Source organism: Cavia porcellus, unplaced genomic scaffold, assembly GCF_034190915.1.
Source record: "Cavia porcellus strain 051 isolate PalLab524CR breed Dunkin Hartley unplaced genomic scaffold, mCavPor4.1 scaffold_6, whole genome shotgun sequence".
Lineage (NCBI taxonomy): Eukaryota > Metazoa > Chordata > Mammalia > Rodentia > Caviidae > Cavia > Cavia porcellus.
This window is the reverse complement of record NW_026947489.1, coordinates 100700807-100723087: the sequence shown is the minus strand read 5'-3', so window position 1 is coordinate 100723087 and position 22281 is coordinate 100700807. Positions and strand designations below refer to the sequence as shown.

Here is a 22281-nt window from a genome sequence, read left to right as displayed (position 1 = left end):
TTCCCTTCTCTTCTTGCCATCCCACCCGTCATTCCTTTACCTTCTGGGGCATGAATTCCTTTCCTGGTTCTTTGAATTTAGCCACATCCCAAAAGTCCTTTGTTGGAAAACAGATTCTCTAGACTTTTCCAGCAAACAAGCAGAAGTGATGGCCACACTGGGTGCTAGCGCTAGGGGAGCAGAGTGGATAGCGCAAGCATATGACGGAGTTGGAGGCAGCCTCTTTGTCACTGGAAGACAGAACTGAGAGGCTGTCCACTGTGGGGGACTCATGTGTGCACAGGCATAGCCTTGGCTCTTGGTGCGGTAGCTGTGGCATTGGCCTGCTGCAGTTGCTTTTCCAAATGTCTTTGTTGGCATTTTAGATTTTTATTTGTACTTAAACATAAGAATAGGTAAGAAGAATCTGATGGGAAGTTGTCTTATCGTACTTAGATTACAAATAGCCTGAACAAAGGGATATTTGAGAGCAGTACTTCCCACCCTGCTGCATGTGAATCATGATGGGATGGGGTTAGAACCATACCAGTGATCCAGCCCCACTCCAGAGCTTCGGCATAGAGATGAGAACACAGCCACCACGCTTGGTGTTGAAAATCACAGATTGCCTATAGGTGAAGGTGTTCTAGTTGAGCAGAGGGTGAGATGTCAGGGAGGGGTTTCTGATCTGAAAAGGTCCTTTCAATCTCAGACTCCGTAATTCTCCATAGAACTGCTATAATTAGAGATTGAAATGTGATAAATTGGCCTTCAAAAACTCAAAAGAAGGAGGCTGGGGATTTAGCTCAGTGGTGTAAGCACCTGCTTGGCAAGCACAAGGTTGTGAGTTTGATCCCTGGTACCAAAAGAGAAAAAAAAACAAAAAAACAAACTTCAAAAGAAGCATTTTAAGCTGAATTTTATTTTGAAACAAAGCTTATTTCATTTTTCTTTAGTGTTTATTATACAGAGCATTGGGTTTTGTTTCGCAGAGCTTACTTTTTGGACTTTGCCTAAGTCCTTAGATTGTGTGCGGATATATATATATATATATATATATATATATATATATATATCCAATTTAGAGTCTTGCTATTCTCACAAACCATTTGTTTTAAGCTTCCTGTCTTTGAGTACTAGTGAAACTATCAGTGATCTTTTCTGTGCTTTGGAAACTTTGCAAACAAATCCTTGATTTACTGTCAGAGTGAGTACAAACCCTGTATCCCAAAGTGTGATAAATTGATTATCCATTTCTCCTGATTAGGCAGCAGATGGATTTTTATTTGTCGTAGGATGTGACCGAGGGAAGATACTCTTTGTCTCAGAGTCTGTCTTCAAGATCCTCAACTACAGCCAGGTATTGTTCATGCTGTTCATGCTGGCACTGGGTTGGCATCCTCGCAACAGTCAGAACCCCCTGCCCCCATTTTTCAGCATCCTTAAGCATATGTGTCACATGCGCAGTTATCCTTCCAGAAAATTCTTAGCATCTTAACAGAGAAATGAATTTAAACTTAGGAGAATTTTTTTATATGTCCTGTATTTCCTACACTGGAAGGTCTGGCTCTGATCCCATCAGTAACTGTGTAGCTGTCTTACTGCTGCAAAACAAATATCCCTCCACCATGGCCTGGGGCAGGGGGAGGCTCCTGACAAGGGAGAAAGGACAGGGAGACTGAAGTCCAGGGAAACCCAGCCCATCCTGTGTGCCCAGTGACCTGAGCCTCGGCTTCCTCACCTCATGGGTGGTCCCTGCCCACTCCTTTCACAACTGATTGTGACTCAAGTAAGGGTGACATCTGAAAGCTCTAGAACCAAGCTTTTTGCCTACTGTGTCCCCAGGATTTTTGTTCATTCATTCATTTGCTCATTCTTGCACCAGTATTTGTATAAAAGCTTGGTGAGCAGCACTGAGTCAAAATAGCATTTATGTAAGTGAGTAGTAATGTGATTTTTTTTCCTGAAAAATCTTACTGTTGTTAGTCTCAGAAGTTTTATGATCTCTGTGAACTGATAAGGCAGCCGAGGCGCACCATGAGATGCTTAGCGACAGGCCAGGCTTAATAAAGGGCCAGCCTGTCCCTCCCTCTTCCTGGGCCTTCTGGGGAACTCATGGGCATCAGAATGAAGTTGGGAAGAATGCACAGAAGATTCTCGCCTGTGAGGGTGAACTGAATATAACTGAAACTTCCCCCTCATTATCGAAGTCGCCCTCCTGATGCCTCCTTCGTTGTGTCTGTGAAGGCTGAGGGCTGGACACATGTACAGGATGGTGTATGAAACGCTAGAAATTCTTATGCTTAAAAATACAAAACAGGGGCTTTGGGGTGCCGAGTGGTATAACACACATCCGAGGCTCTGGGTTCCAACCCCAGTACAACAGTAAACATAAATAATGTGGAGGCAAAGCATGTACAGGCTGAGCATTTGTTGCATAATTCATGTGAGCTGGACTTGTCATTTTAAACATTTCCTCCCTGCAGAACGATCTGATTGGTCAGAGTTTGTTTGATTACCTGCATCCTAAAGATATTGCCAAAGTTAAGGAGCAGCTCTCCTCCTCCGACACCGCACCTCGGGAGCGGCTCATAGATGCAAAAAGTGAGTACAGGGAAGGCCCAGTGTTGCCCAGCAGCCTGCTCTGGCCACCTGGCCAGGCGCCCCCGAGCACAGGCAGGGGTGTGTGCGGTGGCCTTCGCCTCTCCCTGCTCACCTTGTTGCCTTTCTCTTGGTCACAGCTGCTATCTGTGGCTAAATTATTATTTATGTTCTTTGGAGTTTGTGTTGGATTTCACAAAAAGAAGAAAAGGATTTAATAGCTAAATTCCTTGGAGGAACAGCTGCTTTGACTTGATTTTTTCAGACTTTTAGTTTTTAGTTTAGTTTTGTTTTTTTTCCAGACTCCAGAAGTTCCCACTGGTTAGATGGGTCCCACCAGAACTCTTTCCTCTTTCCATGTGAGCTGCACACATGCAGGCTCAGGAGAGAGCAATAAGAAACCTTAAGCTGTGAATGTGCTGGTTCTCATTAGCTGGGCTTCTCCCCGGCTCCCTCCTACAGCCTCCTCACCAGCATTCACAGGGGCTCCCAGTGTCCTGCTCTTGCACCCCGCCGGTGTGTCCCAGGCTAGGTCCCCCGGGACTGTCTTCTCTGCGACCCTATAACAAGCCGTGTGACTTCTGTGGTTAAGAGCGCAGACTCTTGTGCTTGCTTAGGCAGCGCTTATACTAAGGGCACACTCTAGAGGCTGACTGCCCGGCACATGCCCTGGCTCGACCACCTGTTAGCTGTGTGGCTACCAACCCTCTCTGTGCCTCAGTTTCCTTGTGTGCAAAACAGTACCTATTTTACTGAGTTGTTGCAAGAATTAAATGTTGATGTCCTACACAAACGGTGCAGGACGGATCCCAGCCCATAGCAAGTATAATACTCACCTCAGCCCAGTGAAGTCACGGCCTAACTAGTTTCCTCTTCTAAGCATTGCATATTAATCCTTGAGGGAAATGCTGCCAGGGAATCTCTTTTAAAATATCCTTTTGAAGTGAGGTGTTGTAGCATATGCCTGTAATCCCACCACTCAGAAAGCTCAGGAAAGAGGATTACTGTGAGTTTGAAGCCAGCTTGGGCTACACAGTGAATTGAAGGCCAGCCTGAGCTATACAATGAGACCTTGTCTCAAAAGTAATTTAAAATACCTTTAAAATTAAGGCACTTTTCTTCTTCCTAAAATAAAATCTAGGCCCTGGACTGTTGCCCTTTTTAGTCTGGCCTTAGCATCTTTTTAGTGACCTATGGAGAAAAAGGTGCACTTGGCATCTGCTTTTGCAGCCCTGACCATGCAGGCAGGAGAAAGGGCCTGTACCACAGGCGCAGCCATAGAATAATGGCAGCACAGAGAAGCAGATGATTCATTCCCATGTGGGTGCCGGGACAGGCATCACCGAGTGGATGACAGTTGGGGTAGGCTGGAAAAGATGAATTAATGTTTGCCAGATGACAAAGGGAGGAAAAGGACAGAGGACATGATCTGTGGATAGGTTCGGTTGTGCAGAGCCCGGAGACCACTGTCGGAGCACAGTGTGTGGGGAGCGGGGCCCCGGGCGGCTTGAGCCAGTCGGTGGAGCAGGCAGCTGGGACTGGTGTTGTGAGGAGGGTAATGGAGGGGCAGTGTGGGAGGCAGGGGAGAGCAGAGAAGGCCTGGGGAGCCCTGCTCCTGTGCCCTCTGTGGGGAGCTCTTTTCCAGCCCATGTGACTGGAAGTCCCCACCTTTGGATGGTCGGGGTGCGTACATGGGCAACCCCCGGGAGCTCACGGCATGGCCTTCCTCTCCAAATGTAAACTCAGTTGGTCTGGAACAGTCCAAGCCCACAGGAACAAAATGCAAACCAGGAGCACGAGCCATGTGTGATTTTACATTTTTTGGTAGCCACATTTTAAAAAGTAAAAATAATTTTAGCGATATGCAGACATTCCTCATTGAAGGACTTACCTGCTTAGCAACCCTTCAGACTCAATGGCCTGCTGCTTGGATTTAGGACTTTCTTGGGGTACAGTTTTGTACATCTGGTTTTTGGACTTCAGTGTCTTCTCATGGAGCAGTACACCTCATTTATGGAGCACTGTACTTTCTGCTGATGGTACTGTACAGTATAGCACAGTAAGAGTTATGCAAGTAAAAGCAGAGTCATCCAGTGGAAACTGCCTTTGACCATCTCTTTGTCCTGAACCTTGTAATGACAGGTTCTCATTTAGCAACCAGTCTGCTTAACAAGCTGCAGAACCATAACGCGGTCATAAAATGAAGAATGCCTTTATTTTATCTAATCCAATAAATCCCGAATATCATGTTGACATGTAATAATTATAAAACATTAGCAAGTGATGTTACACTTTTTGGTACTGTCATTGAAACCTTTCTCTGTGCCTGTCATGCTACCGCACATCTCAGTTCAGAAAAGCCACACTCAAGTGCTTGACAGCTGTATGCAGCTAATGGCTCTGCGTGGACCGCCACAGCTCTAGAATGGGGCCAAGAATCTGAACTGATACAGCATGTGAGGGACTCTGGCCTACAGCCAGATTGAGGATTTAAAAGTCTCACTTCCCTGCCATTCCAGTATCCACCACCTACCCATCCTTTGGGTACCAGCCCAGGCTCTTCCCCTGAGGAGCACAGGATGTCTCGCATTTATGTGGCACTGACGACACGTCACCCTGTTTTATTACCCTTTCCCCGTATATGTCCATTTCCCTTCCTCCTCTGGAAGCTTCTGTGGGACAGGAATGCTGTGCTGTTTTTTTTCTCCTCTACTGCACCTAAGCCATTTGTCAGCAGAGCCTTCCGTGTGATTGATCCACATTTCCCAATTAACAGCACATGGAGCCTTAGTTTATCTTTTGAGATCTGAGCTAGAGAGCAATGTTCTTCTCAGCGTCACGATTATAAAACAGTGAGGCAGTGGAGGAAAAGACTTTGCTCAAGGTCACATTCCCTTCCCGGCCAGACAACACTCCTCTCAGTCATCCCGTTTTGTGTGTTGATTTGCAGCTGGACTTCCAGTTAAGACAGATATAACCCCCGGGCCGTCTCGATTATGTTCTGGAGCACGACGTTCTTTCTTCTGTAGGATGAAGTGTAACAGGCCTTCAGTAAAGGTGGAAGACAAGGACTTCCCCTCCACCTGCTCAAAGAAAAAAGGTACAGTTTCACAAGGAGGCTTGCTTTCTGCATGAAGGTCTCGGCAGAGTGTAGGGTCAGCGGTTCCCAGCTGGCCAGAGCGGCCGGTCACGGGGCTGCTGCTGCCCCATTATGCTAGCCCTCACATGTTGCCATGGTGACAGAGATTTGTGGAAAGGCTCCCTCTGTTTAAATTCCATTTATCCTGTGTAGTTGGGAAAGGTTTCCCACAGTTCTGCTGCCTCCTGGCCCCCCACCAGACCACTGCCGACTTCACCAGGAACCTTCGTGCTGCCACATGCAATGGGCATTTTCTTCCGTTCCCACCTGCAGTGTCCGCTTCCTCAGCCTTCCACAGAGCCTCCTTCTTTTCATCTCCCCCACCCTTTGCCGTTCCAGCCTCTCTCTGGATCTTCCCCTTTGTCCTGGGGTTTCTCTGTTGTAACTACACTGATCCACAGGAAATTTCACCCACTCCCATAGCTTGAAATGCCATTTATGTGCCAGTAGCTTCCAAGCTTACATTTCTAGCCAAGGCTTGGCTTTTGAACTGCAGATAGGTTCTGCCTAGCAGCTCTCCCAGCTTGACCATCTCCTGAGCATCTCACACATGATACATGCAGTGTGGCCACTGGAGGCCCTCCCTAGTGTCCATGGTACCACCTTGCAGCCAGCTGTTCATGCTGGCAGCCTGCAAGGCACCTGACCCCTCTCACCGTTCATTCTCCTTTTGTTAGTTACCAAGTCCTGTCACAGGAAGCAGCCCCAGCTGTGGGCACTGTGTTGGAGTATGTGTAGCTGTCTCCAAGCTCACCACTGTCACTTAGATCCAGGCTGCTCTCAGCACTGCACAGCTCTGGCAAAGTAGATGTCTTAGTTACTTTTTACTGAGACAAAATACCTAATGACTAAAGTTGGGAAAGGAAAGGTTTATTTTTTAGTTTTTGGAGGTTTTAGTCCATATTCAGTTGGCTCCAAGGCAGGGTGGCATGGCTGGGCCGCAGTGATGGCTACAAACAGCAAGGAGGGAACAGGCAAAAGAGTGAGACACACCTTCTTCCTGCCATTACATCACATCCTGGCTCCACCCCTAGGCCAGTGTAGTACTCACACCCCCAATCTAAGCTCTGGACAATGAACCAATCACAAATGCAGAATGCAAATGCATGAGGCCTGGGGGCCACCACATAAACCATGCAAGGTACCATGTGGCTTCCCGTCCCTTCACACAGCTACCGAAATAACCACTTTAAAACAAATCATTTTGTCCATCCCCCGTTTACAACCTTTGTACCCCATTTCTCTTGAAGAAAAGTTTGGAATACTTAAAATGACTACACAGCACCATGCCTGTCACTACTTCCTACATCCAAGCCAGGCGACTCCCTTTCTTGGTGACACTGCCATGGCCTCGGATGGGAACTTCTTCCCCGTCCTCCAGCCCTTCACTTTCTTACTCAGCTTCAGCCTGCCCTGTGTCTTCCTGTGGCATCCCGCTGGCTCTCCTGGGGTTTCTTGAGTGTGGTTCTGTAGTTATTTGTGTGGTCATTTGTTTAAAGTCTGCCTTCTCCATTTCCCGTGTCTCCACCCAAGCACATCTGATTTGCTTCGCGCCGTGTCATAGGAGCCCGGTGAACACGCCATGACAGTTTCTCTGGTACTGAAGTCCACAGATGCCCACACTGCATGTGCCCCAAAGTAAATCTTTCCACTTTCTCTGTCTCATCTGTGTTCTCTCTTTCTTCTGTCATGAATGACAACAGCAACCACCCAATCCCAGACAGCTGGCAACCGTCCTTATTTTCTTTCTTTCCTTTGTGCATGATATTTATACAAATTCTTCACATTTCTCAGAAATTTCTCCTGCTTCCTCAGCCATCACCCCTCTCTGCCGTCATATGATCTTCATCGTCAGTCATTGGCCAGTGAACTAGCTTTTCTAGTTCCATTTCTGCTCTCTCCAGTTCACCCACCACTCTGCTCCATGATTTGAGTTTGCTGTTTCCCATTTGACCACTTCTGGGTGCTCTGCATTTCCTATCTGGTGGGAGGAATAAACAAACAAACAAAAACCCTAATGCATTGTTAGCAAATAACCCATGGCCCTTATAATCTGTTCTCAGCCTGCCTTTCTAGCTCTTTCTTTCCACTCGAGCCCCCAAGAGCTCTTTGCTGTTTCTTGTACATTCTCATCTGCTACTCACTAGCGACTGCTCAGGCCTTCTCGGCCCGCCTCCTATGTTGGTTTCTGGGAACTTCCTCTCCCCGGCTAGATTTCTACCTTCCTTCCTGGGTGTGTGTTGTACCCTTGGTGTACCTGGCTCTGCCAAGGATACCTGATACTGGCTGAGTGTTGTCTATTTCTGTCTGGCCCATTCACTTAGATGCTAACTTCTGGAGAGTGAAGCCTTGGTTTTTAAAATATTTTGATTCTCCACCTGTATTCTGCTCCAACATCTGCTGCCCCAACACTGATACCAACTATGGACTTTGCTTTTTAGCAGATCGAAAAAGCTTCTGCACAATCCATAGCACAGGCTATTTGAAGAGCTGGCCCCCCACAAAGATGGGGCTGGATGAAGATAATGAACCAGACAATGAGGGGTGTAACCTCAGCTGCCTCGTGGCTATTGGCCGACTGCATTCACACGTGGTCCCACAACCAGTGAACGGGGAAATCAGGGTGAAAGCTATGGAGTATGTTTCTCGGCACGCAATAGATGGAAAGTTTGTTTTTGTAGACCAGAGGTAAGAGTCTACATGTAACCTGCCAATGACCATAGAACATTTTAGCTATGAGTTGAAAAACAGAACACTGGACTGTCAGGTCGCGTTTCTGAGAACCAAAGGAAGAGAGGGAAGCAATGAGCACCCCTGCTGAAGATGAAGCTTACTGGGTATTTCCGTAAATACAAAATTTTTTTCCTTCTGTGTTATTCTTTGGTATATAAAGACAGTCAAAGCCAGGCCTGATGGCACAGCTTTGTAATCCCAGCTGCCTGAGGCTGAGGCAGAGGGATCATGAGTGCAAACCCAGCCTGAGCAGTGACTTAGTAAGGCCCAATCTCAAAAGAAAAACTTTAAAAAAAAAGGTTGGAGATACAGCTCAGTGTGAAGGCCCTGTGTTCAACCCCCAGTATTGGAAAAAAGAAAAGATAAGTGGGGTGGTTTGATGTCCCTGACTGAAAGGATATAGCAGCCATACTGTCTAAATCTATGAAGTGTTACCTTGACTGGCATATAAAACCCAGGGACAGTTATTTAGTCTGCAGCAATCCAATACAGTAGCCATTGTCTATGGTAGCCTCATACTTAAATTTGAATTTGATCTCTTAAAATAAAAATTTTAGCTCTTGAGGCTCAGAAGCCACATTTTAAGCACTAGATAGCCACACCTGGCTCATGGCACATAGGACATTTCTTTCTTTTTTTTTTTTTTTTTTTTGTCTTTTTCCTTTTTATCAGTACCGGGGATCGAACTCACGACTGCCTGCTTGCAAGGCAGGCGCTTATGCCGCTGAGCTAAATCCCCAGCCCCACACATAGGACATTTCTGTTACTGCAGAAAGTTCACTTGGATAACACTGGTCTAGTCCAGCCTCCTTATTTCACAAAAGAGGACCTGAAGTCCAACCTGGGGACTGGCTCCCACTAGGTTCATAGGTAACCAGGTAACCTATGTAATCGGTAACCAGGGCCGAGAGCTCAGATGTCTCAAATTTGCTGTTGCCTGTAAATAGTAATAGGTTAATAATTTTTCTGGGTACTGGAAACAGCCAGAAAGTACTAGAAAAAGAGAAAGCCACTTCTTAAGGCCACATGCCCAAGTTGCTAGAGCTGGATTTGGGCTTCCTGGTGCAAGTTGGCAGGGAACAGGAGAGGCTTTGCATGGGGGTTTACATTTCTACCTGATTAATACAGAGTTGCCATTTTAAAACCTCCTAAAATTTGATTTCTTGTGATAATAGTCCCTTTGAAAGGCTTCTTTCTTTTCATGTTTTTATAGCCTTGATTAAACTCAGAAAGCTTGGGAAAAAAAGACCCATTATTGTAAGCTCTCTGAAAACCCATCTGGCCTTTTGCCTTCAGCTTTGACCTTGCTTTCATTAAGCTGTGGCAGATTCCTCAACTGCCATAAGCAAGCTATTGTCTGAATGGCTTTCTCTGTAAAAATTCATTCCCTTATTCTTTTTTAGGGCAACAGCTATTTTGGCATATTTACCACAAGAACTTCTAGGCACATCATGTTATGAATATTTTCATCAAGATGACATAGGACATCTTGCAGAATGTCACAGGCAAGGTAAGCCAGGCTGTCTGAAAAATCAACACCCCTGCTTCTAGATGAGTCCATATGACCTTCCAGTGAATCTGTGCCCTGCGCTGTGGGAGTCCGGGAGTCCAGGACTCTTCAGGGCTAAACCGCTGGAAGGCCAGAAGGCTGATAGCCTCGGGCACTGTCTGTCCCCTTACAAATGCCTCAGTGGACTGTTTGGTGGAGCATTATTGGAAGGTACCACTTCCTCAGAGTCTCTCCCCACACCGGGGGAGCCTTAGCATGGCCCTGTCTGGTCTGATTCTCTTCCCCATACAAGCATGCGCCCCCCCATATTTCCTCCTAGACTAATGGTGTGGCCCCATAGGCAGCCTCCTGAGGAACTGACCACCCGCCTCACTGTCCCCTCCTTCAGCCCGCATCTCCAGAGTCTACTATTCACCACCCTCACTGCTGTGACCGTTGCTTAAGTCTTTGTGCCCACTGCAGACTTGAGATAAACTCCCTATAGGTCTCCCTGCTCCCTTCACCCCCAGACCATCTTCCACGGTTACCCCGTTTGTCCTCGGACAGATTGACTCTTGATACGTCACACCCCTGCTTACAACCCTCCTGCCTTTACTTTCAAGCCTGGAATTGATAGGCACCAAATTCAAGACCCTGCCCACCTCCTGGCCCTCACCCAGCTCTTCACTCCCCGCTCCTGCCGGTAGAGGCTGCTCAAGCTCCACCCTCTCACTGGTGCCACCCTGCCTGGCCCTGTGCTCCTCCCGCACTGCTGGCTTCTTTCCTCTTTCTCCTCTTGACAAATGGATTCCCCCTTGAAGATCTCTTGATTCCTCCCTGTACCCTTGACTCATGTCTCTCTGGAGGGCAGGAGGCATATCCTGTGTCCTCTCCTGTCTCCAGGGCCTGGCACCTGAAAGGTGCTCCTGATGTATTAGTCACATGAAAGCTCAAGGCTTATGAGGTTTCGTTACATGAAACAGAGGTCAGTGGCTGCTCTCAATTTACATTTCTTAAAAATGAGAGAAGTCCAATACTGCCTTAGGGCTTTGCACCATGGGGAAGAGAGCATGGCTCGCTGTGGGCAGTGACTTGCTGACTGTTCCTGTCATAGTTGATTGCATTATTCCCTGAAGCCTCAGGTTCACAGACTGCGGCAGAAAAAAACAACAGCACAAAGACAAACAAAACCACCAACAAGCAAATTGAAAGGCTGTGAGTTAGACCCTCACAGGCTGTCCTCTGACGCACTGACCATTGGCTCCCGTAGCTTATTAAAGAGTGAGGCATTGGGGTCTAAGTACCTTTAGTATTTGGTGTTGGCCCTCCTGTTTCAGACATCGGTTTAAGGAGACAGCAATATTCATGGTTTCTTTGCATTTTTAGTTCTACAGACAAGAGAAAAGATTACAACTAATTGCTATAAGTTTAAAATCAAAGATGGTTCTTTCATCACACTACGGAGTCGATGGTTCAGTTTCATGAACCCATGGACCAAGGAAGTAGAATATATTGTCTCAACCAACACTGTTGTTCTGTAAGTATTTTTCTATATCAAACATTCCCTTGTTTCAAAGGGAGATGCTTTGGGATCCTTACCTGGAGAAAGTACAGCCAATAGTCAGTAACACGTCATTAATGCCACCCTGCTTTCTTGTGAAGCCCCAGAATGGGCAGGGCCCAGAAAGGCTTGTTACCAAATGACAAGCTTTACAATGCACATGCAAGCCCTGGCCCATGCAGTCACTCCAGGAAACAGCAGGCTGTCCTGGATGAAGCAGTCAGCCTTGGAGTTCTGCAGGCCCGTACCCTGGACATCCACTTGTGGAAGGAGGGGTTGATGTCCACAGATGGCTCACATGGGGACTAACTCTGTTGGCCTTGCTGAGGATGGGCAGGTCTCTGTGCCTAGCAGGTTGGAGCACTAGTAGCCAGAAGGCTTCCTCACAGGCTGCTGCTACCTTGAAGGTGAGCAGGAGGGAAGGACTCTGCTCCCCATGGTCTCCTTGCCCGTGCAATCCTGCCCCCAGCAGGTTAGAGGTGAGGGAGGGACTGGCTGTGCTGTGGCCTAGAGCCAGAGGAGATACTGAGCCAGTAGCAGTTGGCTCTCAGGGCCACCACTTTCACAGGACTGTGTCTTGCACAAGTTAGGAAGGCCCAGGCGGGTGGTGAGATATGGGGCCAAGGTGCCTGCACTGTGTTATTCCACAGTGAGGAGACCTTGCATCACTCAGGTATTTCATTTTCTGGCCTGTCCAGGTCCAGAGTGGACACTGGACACTTTGGCCAAGCTGAAAGGCGCACAGTTCTGAGCAGGTCTGACTCATGTTTCCTTATTGCTGGGATGTTCACAGAGCCAACGTCCTGGAAAGCGGGGACCCAAGCTTCCCGCAACTCACCGTGTCCCCCCACAGCATGGACAGCATGCTGCCCTCTGGAGAAGGTAACTATGTCCTACATCAGGGCTCCACCATGAGAAGCTGCTTGAGGCTAGGTCCCCTGCCCCAGCTGTTCAGGGGCCCCTGCTGTCACATTCTGCAGAAGTAGGGAAGTCTCAGAGGGATGGTGTGCCTATTTCCCCATGAGTACCAAGGATGCTGTTATCTTACCTTCTCTGCTCAATCTGAATATTCGGGAATGCATTGAACTGAGGCCACTTGAACTCCTAAAACCCTTGAAGTTCCCTGACCTTCTCATGCTTTGCTTCATCTTTGTTGCCCAGTGGTTTGATGTGAAGTGCTCTTGGGTGACTATGTCAACCTCCTATGGTTGGAAGCCGAGAGCCTGTGGTGCTGGGGCACATACTACAGCACCCCGGCTCCTGCTTCCACCTGGGCTCGTCCTTCCTGGGACTGTGTCTACACGCATGGCTTCAGTCACCACCTCCCCATGGTGCACGCCCACATCTGCAGAGCCAGCCTGGCATCTCCCCTGAGCTCCAGACAGAGACAGCGGTCTCTCCAACTGCCACCCAGAGCCACCAGGAATCACAGAACCCATCATCCCTGGCACACCTCAACCCTCCTTATCTGTTGTCTAGATTATCGCAGATAATTGCCTATTCTGAACTCATGCTCCCTGTCTCATCTCTGTCACAGTCATGGGCAGTCTTGTAACATTCCAGTCAACTCAGAACACCTACAATATGGCAGTGGTGCCATAAGATTATAATGGAGGTGAAAATTCCTACCATGTGTGACCATGCAGCCATGGGAATATGGAGCATCACACAGGACTCACTCTGTTTAGATCCTTTTAGCTACATAAATGCCACTATGTTACACTCGCCTGTAGAGTCCAGCACAGAAACATGCTGTCCAGGTTTGTGTCCTGAACCATATAAACCAAGTGTGTGCTATGCCATCTAGATACGAATAGGTCATACAGTGACAAAATTGCCTAATGACACGTTTCTCAGAATATAGCCTGTTGTTACGTGATACACAGCTATAGTTCATTGTCTGTAGAAATGAAATCCCACTCAGCACATCCTCTGAGGGAAGTGCATGGTGCTCACCCTTTGTGGGCACCGTCCAAACTCACTAGCATGGAATCTGAGAGCCCTGGGGATCAGATTGGTGCTTCCTGTACCAGTTTCACCCTCCTCGTCCCCGGACTCCTCGGAATGGACTCCCAAGTGCTTCTGTGCTCTTGCACATGTTGGTCACTGCACCCCAAATTTTCCTTCCTTATCTCTCTGCCAAGCTAATTTATACTCCTCCTTCAAGAGTCACTGTGGCCTTAACCCCTGCCAGAGGCTGTACCTGACCCTGGATATGTTGGGTGTCTTAGGTTTACCCTACCTAATTCACCATTTTGCTCCAGCCATGTTAGACAGAGCTCCTCCTTGAGGGCCGGGACGGTGTCTTTTGATGTAACCATGGCACATAGCACAGTGGTGTCCAGTAAACTTTCTCAGTGCATGAAGGCAGTTACCTGCCCCATGCCAACACACGGCCTCTGATCCTGGATAGAAGCTTAAGGATTTCTCTGCTGTGAGGTCTTTTCCTGACAAGGCACAACCCCAGTGTGGAATTTAAAGGGTATCTTTAAAGGGATGAACTGATTCTGACGCATTACAGTATTTCTCCTTCAGTTTTCCCCTTTCCCACTCTCAGATTTCTTTGTTGTAGGTGGCCCAAAGAGGACCCACCCCGCTGTTCCAGGAATTCCAGGGGGAACCAGGGCTGGGGCTGGAAAAATAGGTCGAATGATTGCGGAGGAAATCATGGAAATCCACAGGCAAGTAACACCTTCTGGTTATTTCCCTAAACTAGTGGTTCTAAGCCACATAATGCCTCCTCCCCAGCGTGTCTCCCCAGGGAATGTCCTGCAGTGTCTGGAGATACTTCTGGTGGTTGGGAGGTTGCTGCTAAACATCCAGGGACTATAAACCAAGGATACTGCTTACTGAATATGCTACAGTCCACAGGACAGTCCCGATCCCCACAAAGAGAGCACCAGTCCAAATTATTAGGAGTGCTGACATTTAGAAACCCTGCCTTACATAAAGAAGCTAAACCAAAATAGTTCAGAGCTAAAGGGGACTTTTGGGGAGGCTCAGTTCCTAATGCTTCATATATGACTCAAGGATCTTCTATTGACAGATACTTAGGAATGTAAACCTGTAATGGAACATAATCATAGTAAAGGGGGGAAAGGCTAATATTCCCTGCTGCCTCTAGATTGCTTTTCTGGAGAATTGGAGGCTGACCTGTTTCCCAGTGGGCCACACGGGCACTCATCCTCGCAGGTGGCAGTTGTAGTCTATCCCCACAGATCAGCAGGTTTGGCTGCTTGCATCTGCCTCAGGAAGGAGATGAGGGAGCAGACCCTGAACACCTGGTGCTTGGTGTGAGACTAAATGTAGTATCAGAATCCTGGATTTCCAGAACCTTAAAGTACCTGTTAAAGTCTTTTGAGAAGGTGTTTTATGTTAACTGAAAAATGGATGGGCTGAGACAAGCAAGGGAGGAGGGGTTTGGCTTGCTATTAGCCAGGGATGGCAGAAAGGCACACTTCCAAATACGCTGGTGCATTGCATGTTCAGGGTCAAACGGCAGCCAAGCTAATTGGGCAGACTTCAGGTAGGAAGGAGCCACAGGGCTATGACAAGACCGTTTATAATCCTGCAAAATAATGTCAAGCAGTTTGGACTGAAGGAAACTGTAGGCTCGCATTCATTGCAGGATGCTCAGCAGGCAAGCAAAGCATCAGCACTGTGGAAGCTGCGCTGGACCAGGGAGAGACGGCAGTAGAATGAGGCCCATCCTACAGAGCTGACCCTGAATACAGATCACTGCTCCAAAGGCCAGGGTTGAAGATGGAATAGTGTCCTGGAAAGGCAATGCCAAGATGGGAACCTGGGAAAACAGTGGTTTCACTCATAAGCAGGGAAATTTGGCAGACACAGCAGTTGTTTGAGCAAGCAATTAGTAGCCATCTGTATATGCTGAGAGTATGATATAAAGTTGAATTCTGTGTTCGAAGAGCTGCTAATTAAGGACAGAGAGAAAACCTGTTCCCTCACACATCTAGAGAAGTAGACTGTACAAGCCAAGAGCCACAAGACCTCTGAGCAGCAGAGCATCGTCCCTAGGTGACCCAAAACCTGCATTCACCCGTGGGGTAGCTGAGAGCATGGTGGTCAGACTTCAGCTCAGCTTCAGTGCCAAGCCATGGCTTCCTTTTCTGAAGCCCTTCAGCCTGACAAGTTTATGTAGATTTAGTTTTAAGTCTTTCCTTCTATAAATCTCCTCTGCTGAGATATAAGACCCAGATCTGTTCTCACCTGTTGCTTCTGCTCCTAGGTTACTTTGTAGGTATGGCTGAGCTACCCCTGGGACTTTCCATTTCCTAAGAGTGTTCACTAGCTAAATGACACATATAGAGAAGATAAATCATTTGATTTCTGATTTTTGATATCAAAGATGTAGGGTTAAAATTTTAAGCTCACCAGCTTACCTGGATTTTACAAGGAAAAAAAGCTTACTTGAAATTCACCAAGGGGGCCGGGGATTTAGCTTAGTGGCATAAGCACCTGCCAAGCATGAGGTCGTGAGTTTGATTCCCTGTATCCAAAAGAAAAAAAAAGTCACCAAAAGAATCCAAACACTAATGTAAGGGCTTTGTGAAATGTTTATTTCAGGGTGTGCCTTCCAGACCAGGAACCAGAACAGATCCATCTCATCATGAGTTTCTGTAAATTCATTTGACAGTTATACTCAATTATTTACATATTGTCCATGGCTGTTGTCAAGCGACACTGGTAGAGAGTAGTAGTGTCATGGAGACCACATGGCCCAAAGCCTAAATAGTTTCTCTCTGGCCTTTACAGAAAAAGTTTGTCAGTCTCTAAAGAGGCCCAGATCCTCATCCTTTTTCCCGTACCCCTAACAAAATGCACCATCTGAGAAAAACGTAACAAACTCTTCTCTCCTGTGACAGGATAAGAGGGTCGTCCCCTTCCAGCTGTGGTTCTAGCCCACTGAACATTACAAGTACGCCTCCCCCTGATGCTTCCTCTCCAGGAGGCAAGAAGGTGAGTCTGATGACCTAGGCTAGAGCCTCTCGCTCAAGTTCTGAAATGTTACGAGTGGAAGCATACAGTTACTATTCCACTGCTGAGACCAGCGGACTTTTTTCTTCCTGGAAGTTCATGGATGTGTGCGAGATTAAGTACAAGGCAGACTGGACTAGCTCCGGAGGTTTACTGATATCCTGAAGAGGCTTTATTCTGTGCGGATGTGAAAGGTAGAAAGAACATTGTAAGGGATGAGGAGCCACCCATTCATTTCAATGGGGGAGCAATTCACGTTTCCCTGAGGGGGAGGAATCAGTCAGTAACCACTTAGAAACTCGTCTGTCGGTCTGCCGGCAGTTCTGCCAGCAGGAGACAGCATTAGTGTCTAGCGCGGGCACTGTAAACCCCAGTAGCACCAGCAGTGCTCTGCAAGTCAAGCCGGCTTTCCAGCTGCAGAACACTTGGGGGTCTGCTGCCTGGATTTCCTGCACTTGAGCACAGGCAGTGTTATCAGTCACCAGCTCTCATGAGAGCTGCTAAGAGATTACACTACAAAGAGGTTTGGAAAGCACTCATTTTTTATCTTGCCAAAGAACTTACAAACCTAGTCGTATTACTCTAAGTCATAAATCCACTTATAGTACCAGATGTCAGTATGGATCAGGACAAAGCAAGGACCCCAAGGGCCGTGAAGTCTTCCTTCTATTTCTCAAAGCAGAGACAGAGAAAGCAGGAATTTACATGGGCAAGGGCACAATTACATCAAAATCAAGGCAGAGACTTTCAAAACTAGGCTCCTCAGAGGCTGGGGTTGCCACGAGAAGCAATGCTGATGCCACTGGATGGGGCGGGTGGTTGGGCAGGGTCGCTGGCAAGGAAGAAGGTAAAGCTAGGACCGCTGCTTCTGCCGGGCACTTTAACTCCCATTTTATGTGTGCCTCTTCTGCAGAGGCTTCCATCTGAAAAAGCCTTTTGCTCTCCCTAAAAGAGTGAGGTGAAAGCCAAAAACTTAGAGGGCAAGAGCATGGTAGAAGTTCCACAGTCCCAGTGTGAAGCCCAGCTTTGTAACCCCGCGTAACTTCTAAACCTTAGTTTTCTTTATCATGGGGGCAGTGTTTGTTAGGACAGCCCAAATCTTTGTAAATGAAGTTCTGTTTTGAGAACATGTATGTAAGAGTAACTGTCCCTTGAGTGACTCAGAAAAAACCAACAGATGATTTCTGGGCATCCCACTGTTTGCTGGCTGAGCTCCTGGTTTTTTCCTGTTCTCTTCTGTTCTTTCTCCATGCCTCTCTAGGGTAGTCTCACTGTTTCTGCTTCTTAAGTCAAGTTTAGGCACTTGACCTTTTGATATTATTGAAGGACTCTTGCATGGATTTTATCAATCCAGTATGTGTTTAAATGTTAAGAGACAAAATGTCTCCCTAGCATTTGTTCAATAAGGCCCTGGACTATAATCCAGGTTCCGTCACTTCCAATTCTTTTAACAACGTCCAAAAGTCCAAAGCTGTGCTCTGTACCATAAAAGGCCCAAGTACTTTTGAGGCATTTATGGAAACTTTTCCCTTTTCTTTAGAGGGTTTATTACAATGGGTCTGGGAGAAGAGATTTTGAATGTGTTCTTTAATGAGACAGATCCACAGGGCAGGATTTATAGGAAAAGCAGCCTGGACAAGATGGAGCTAAAAATGACTTCACCATAAATGGTGCAGCAGACCCACGGGAGTAAAGATAAAGATGGCCCTTCCCAGTCACCTTCGAATTTGTCATTTAGCCTGCAGTTATTTCAGTCAGGATCAAGCTAAAAAGGGGAGGCTAAGTAAGCCACCAGAGCCCAGGAGAACAGGGACATCTAGAGGCACCATGGCAGGCTCAGGCAGAGCAGCAGTTCGGCAGGTGTCCTCCGTGGTCTTTCGGGGAGCTCCCAGTACCCCTTCAGGTGTCCGCAGGGTCAAAGGTATTATCATAATCCTAAAACATTACTCTTGTTTTTCACTGTGTCACCGTGTGCTCTGTTAGTGCAAGAACAGTGCTGGGAGTAAAACTGCTGGTGCTTTTGCAAGAATGAAAGCAGTGGCACCAGATTGCTAGAAGTCATTGTATTCTTCACCACCACACGTAAGAAGCAAGTAATTTAAAGGCCAGTGTCATTGCAGAAATCCTTAATGAAGCAGTAAAAAGTATTCCTGTGATGCACTTGTGCTGCACACGGAGCAGGACAGTTGTCTCAAGAAAAAGCATGTGTATGGTTAAGCTGTGGCTGAACCAGCTGCCTGTTTCACGACTGTCATTTGTCCTCTAAGGAACTATTGCTGTAAAGACTGAGTATTTAGCACACATTTTTCATTTCAAGGAAAACCCACAGCATTTGTTTCTCATAAATTTGGGCTTTTCTGCAAAAATCGGAATTTTTAGAAAACCTGTATCTGCTACTTGGAGTTCAAAACAGACAACAGTGGTGATATTCTGACTGTATAATGAACGTGTCAACATCTGGAAGATCTGCAAAATTCAGTGCAGCATTCTCCTATAAATGACCAGTGCAAGATACTTAAGTCATTCAACAGTAAAAGATCCATGCAAAATGCCAAGATACATCGGTGTACTTTAATAACAAGAGTACAAAAAACTTGATATGGTTTCAGATTATATACTGCAGCTAGCATCCAAGAAACTTCCACATGTCAAATGCTGATGTAATATCAAAGAGTATTAAGAATACTGCAGTTACTTGAAGAGCTATTAAAACATGCCTCCCTTTTCCAGCTACTTAATCTGTGGGAGGTGAATACCCTTCGTATACTTTAGACTGAAGATCAGCGATGAGAATCCAGTTGAAATTTCTTAAGTCTGGCATTAGATTTGCAAAAATGTAAATAACATTTTTCTCACTTTGTTCTTGTTGTTTTGGAAAATATTTTTCATTAAAATGTTATTATTCACATTAATATGTAATAGGTTTAATACAGATAAAAATCTGTCAATTTCAAATATAGTAAACCATGATAAATATAGCCTATATAAACAAAAGTTCTTTGGAGTCCTCAATAATTTCTAAAAAGTATAGAGGGGGTCCCAACCAAAAAGCTGACTGTGGAAACAAAGTTGTAATGCCACCTGCTGGCAAAGCTAAAATCACTACTTCTGAAAGCCAGCAGCTACCAAACTGCATTGGTCCAAATACAGTACTTCTAAAAGAATGCGCTTCTGTGAGACTCAAGTCAAGGGGCGGGACCTTAGAGGGGGATGGGACTTAAGAGACAGAATTAAAGACGAGGAGTGATCATGGAGGAATAGGACATTCTCAGAGGCCTACCTTAAGAAAGTTAACTGAGCTTGGCATGGTGCTACAAGCCTGTAATCCCAACACTCTAGGAGGCTGAGGCAAGAGGATCAGTTTCCATCTAGCCTAGACAATGTTAGCACCTGTTGCAAATTTAAAAATATTTTTTAGATGCACCTGAGTGACAAGGCCCTGCCCTCAAATTAAACTGGAGGTTACTGAAATTGGTACCAGTAATACACCTGATCATGAAAGATTTCTGATGTTTTGCTGCTCATTTGTGACTCCTTTTAGAAGCAGTCACTTCACAGCTTGTTAGCAACCCATGATTTCTTCTTTTGAGACACTCTTTGCCATGTTTACTCCCTTACAGGGGAACTGCCCAGCCAGGCTCTCTGACATTAGGCTGTGTCCTTAAAGAAGTGTGAGGGCTGCAGGATCTCAGTAGTCAGGGATTTTATTCAGCCTTTCCATCACCTATATTATCAGATGCAGATAAAATGTTTTGGGATGACGTTTTTTCCTACTATGACCATTCTGAACATCTTTGTTTGAAAGCCTCTGATGAGATGAACCCGCTTGGAGTTCCCCCTACTGTTCTCTTTCCAACATGCTTCATTGTCTAAGGGACACTGCACGTGGTACTGACAGAAATTCCTAACAAGAGTGGAAAACTTCACACTTTTCCCCTTTTGCTTGTAGATTTTAAATGGAGGGACTCCAGACATTCCTTCCAGTGGCCTACTACCAGGGCAGGCGCAAGAGAACCCAGGTTATCCATATTCTGACAGTTCTTCTATTCTTGGTAAGTTCACTTCCACTGCAATGGACTTGGAAAACTCTGGCATATAGAAGGTTTTAAGAGCTGAATGTACCAAACAAGCTAGTTCTAGAAAAATTTAGTAAGTAAAGGTTTGGAATTTGTTGAAATGCTTCAAGGTTGACGTTAATGGTTGTGTTTTGATGAGGATCCAAGGTTTACTTCCGTGTGAGGCATAATCTCCTGGGGGTATCAGAAGTCATTACATGATGGCAGTTTGCTTCTCCCATCTCATCCATCTTCTTGCCAACCTTTTCCTATTTGCCATTCTTTCTGGTTATCAGAATATTAAAATGAAGTCAACACAAATATTTTTAACATTTATTGAATTTTAAGCACTATGTTATTTCTGGTTTTTATCTCTGAAAAACAGCAACATATTTATACATATATAAATACATATTATATATAATATGCAGAGTCTGCCAAAAAATGTATACACCAGGAAAAGAAAAACTCTTATAAATTTATAAATATTTTAATACTAAATTTATTGATATCATAAGATTAATAGAAATAACCTTTGGCCTGTAAAATTCTAAGAGGTACTCAAAGTAGTGACCACTAGCTTGCAGACATTTGTTAGTATGGCAAACTGTTCAAGTGTGTATACTGTTTTTCAGTGGACTCTGTTTATAATATATAATATATATTGCCAGGATAGCCCCAGAACCAGCCTGTCTCACTGTACTGTGAAATATAATTTTCTTGTTAAAAGCAGCACACATCTATACTACTTTCACAAGAGACTGATGCAAAAAGATTGCAAGCTCAAGGCCAGCCTGACCAATTTAAGTGAGACCTCATCGCAAGACAAAACAAAAAAGGCTGGGGAAGTAGCTTAGTGGCACAGGGCCCTAGATTCAATCTCCAGGACCAAAACAAAACAAAAACTTAGAAATCACTTGATCTAAACATGCTTTGGTTATTTTAATCACTGACCAGTCTTCATCTCTTTTCACAGGTGAGAACCCCCACATAGGCATAGACATGATAGATAATGACCAAGGATCAAGTAGCCCCAGTAATGATGAGGCCGCAATGGCTGTCATCATGAGCCTCCTGGAAGCAGACGCTGGGCTGGGTGGCCCTGTTGACTTCAGCGACTTGCCGTGGCCGCTGTAAACACTACATGTTGCTTTGGCAACAGCTACAGTATCAAAGTGCATTACTGGTGGAGTTTTACGGTCTGTGAAGCTTACTGGATAGGGAGAGAACAGCTTTTATGTACTGACTTCATAAAAGCCATCTCAGAGCCATTGATACAAGTCAATCCTACTATGTGTAACTTCAGACAAAGTGGAACTAAGCCTGCTCCAGTGTTTCCTCATCATTGATTATTGGGCTAGCTGTGGATAGCTTGCATTACTTGTATATTTTGGATTCTGTTTGTGTTGAATTTTTTAATCATTGTGCACAGAAGCATCATTGGTAGCTTTTATATGCAAATGGTCATTTCAGATGTATGGTGTTTTTACACTACAAAGAAGTCCCCCATGTGGATATTTCTTATACTAATTGTATCATAAAGCTGTTTATTCTTCCTTGTAAGAATCCTTTACTATAAATATGGGTTAAAGTATAATGTATTAGACAGTTAAATATTTTTAATAAATGTTTCCCTTGTTCTATAAATACTGTTCTCGCTTCAAATAATTAGAAAAACTCCTACATGCTTTAGGGTTGTATCACCAGTTTGACCTGTGGGTGTTCC

The 22281-nt window shown here is 45.8% G+C and overlaps 1 protein-coding gene across 9 annotated transcripts in view; it reads left to right on the top strand.

Moving 5' to 3' along the window:
• Window positions 1-22202, top strand: part of Bmal1 (basic helix-loop-helix ARNT like 1) — a 93703-nt gene extending 71501 nt beyond the window's left edge. For 6 of the 9 annotated variants that reach the window (XM_063251875.1, XM_063251873.1, XM_063251871.1 and 3 more), the window contains 11 exons: window positions 1247-1339; window positions 2466-2583; window positions 5531-5680; window positions 8161-8407; window positions 9856-9962; window positions 11328-11478; window positions 12296-12384; window positions 14075-14183; window positions 16389-16482; window positions 20450-20552; window positions 21532-22202. In XM_063251875.1, the coding sequence (XP_063107945.1) occupies window positions 1247-1339; window positions 2466-2583; window positions 5531-5680; window positions 8161-8407; window positions 9856-9962; window positions 11328-11478; window positions 12296-12384; window positions 14075-14183; window positions 16389-16482; window positions 20450-20552; window positions 21532-21692 (1422 nt within the window). In that variant the 3' untranslated portion in view covers window positions 21693-22202. The remainder of the gene's footprint in view (window positions 1-1246; window positions 1340-2465; window positions 2584-5530; window positions 5681-8160; window positions 8408-9855; window positions 9963-11327; window positions 11479-12295; window positions 12385-14074; window positions 14184-16388; window positions 16483-20449; window positions 20553-21531) is intronic. The other 3 variants (XM_063251876.1, XM_063251874.1, XM_003465707.4) reach the window with 1 other exon arrangement.
• Window positions 22203-22281: the final 79 nt, after the last annotated feature.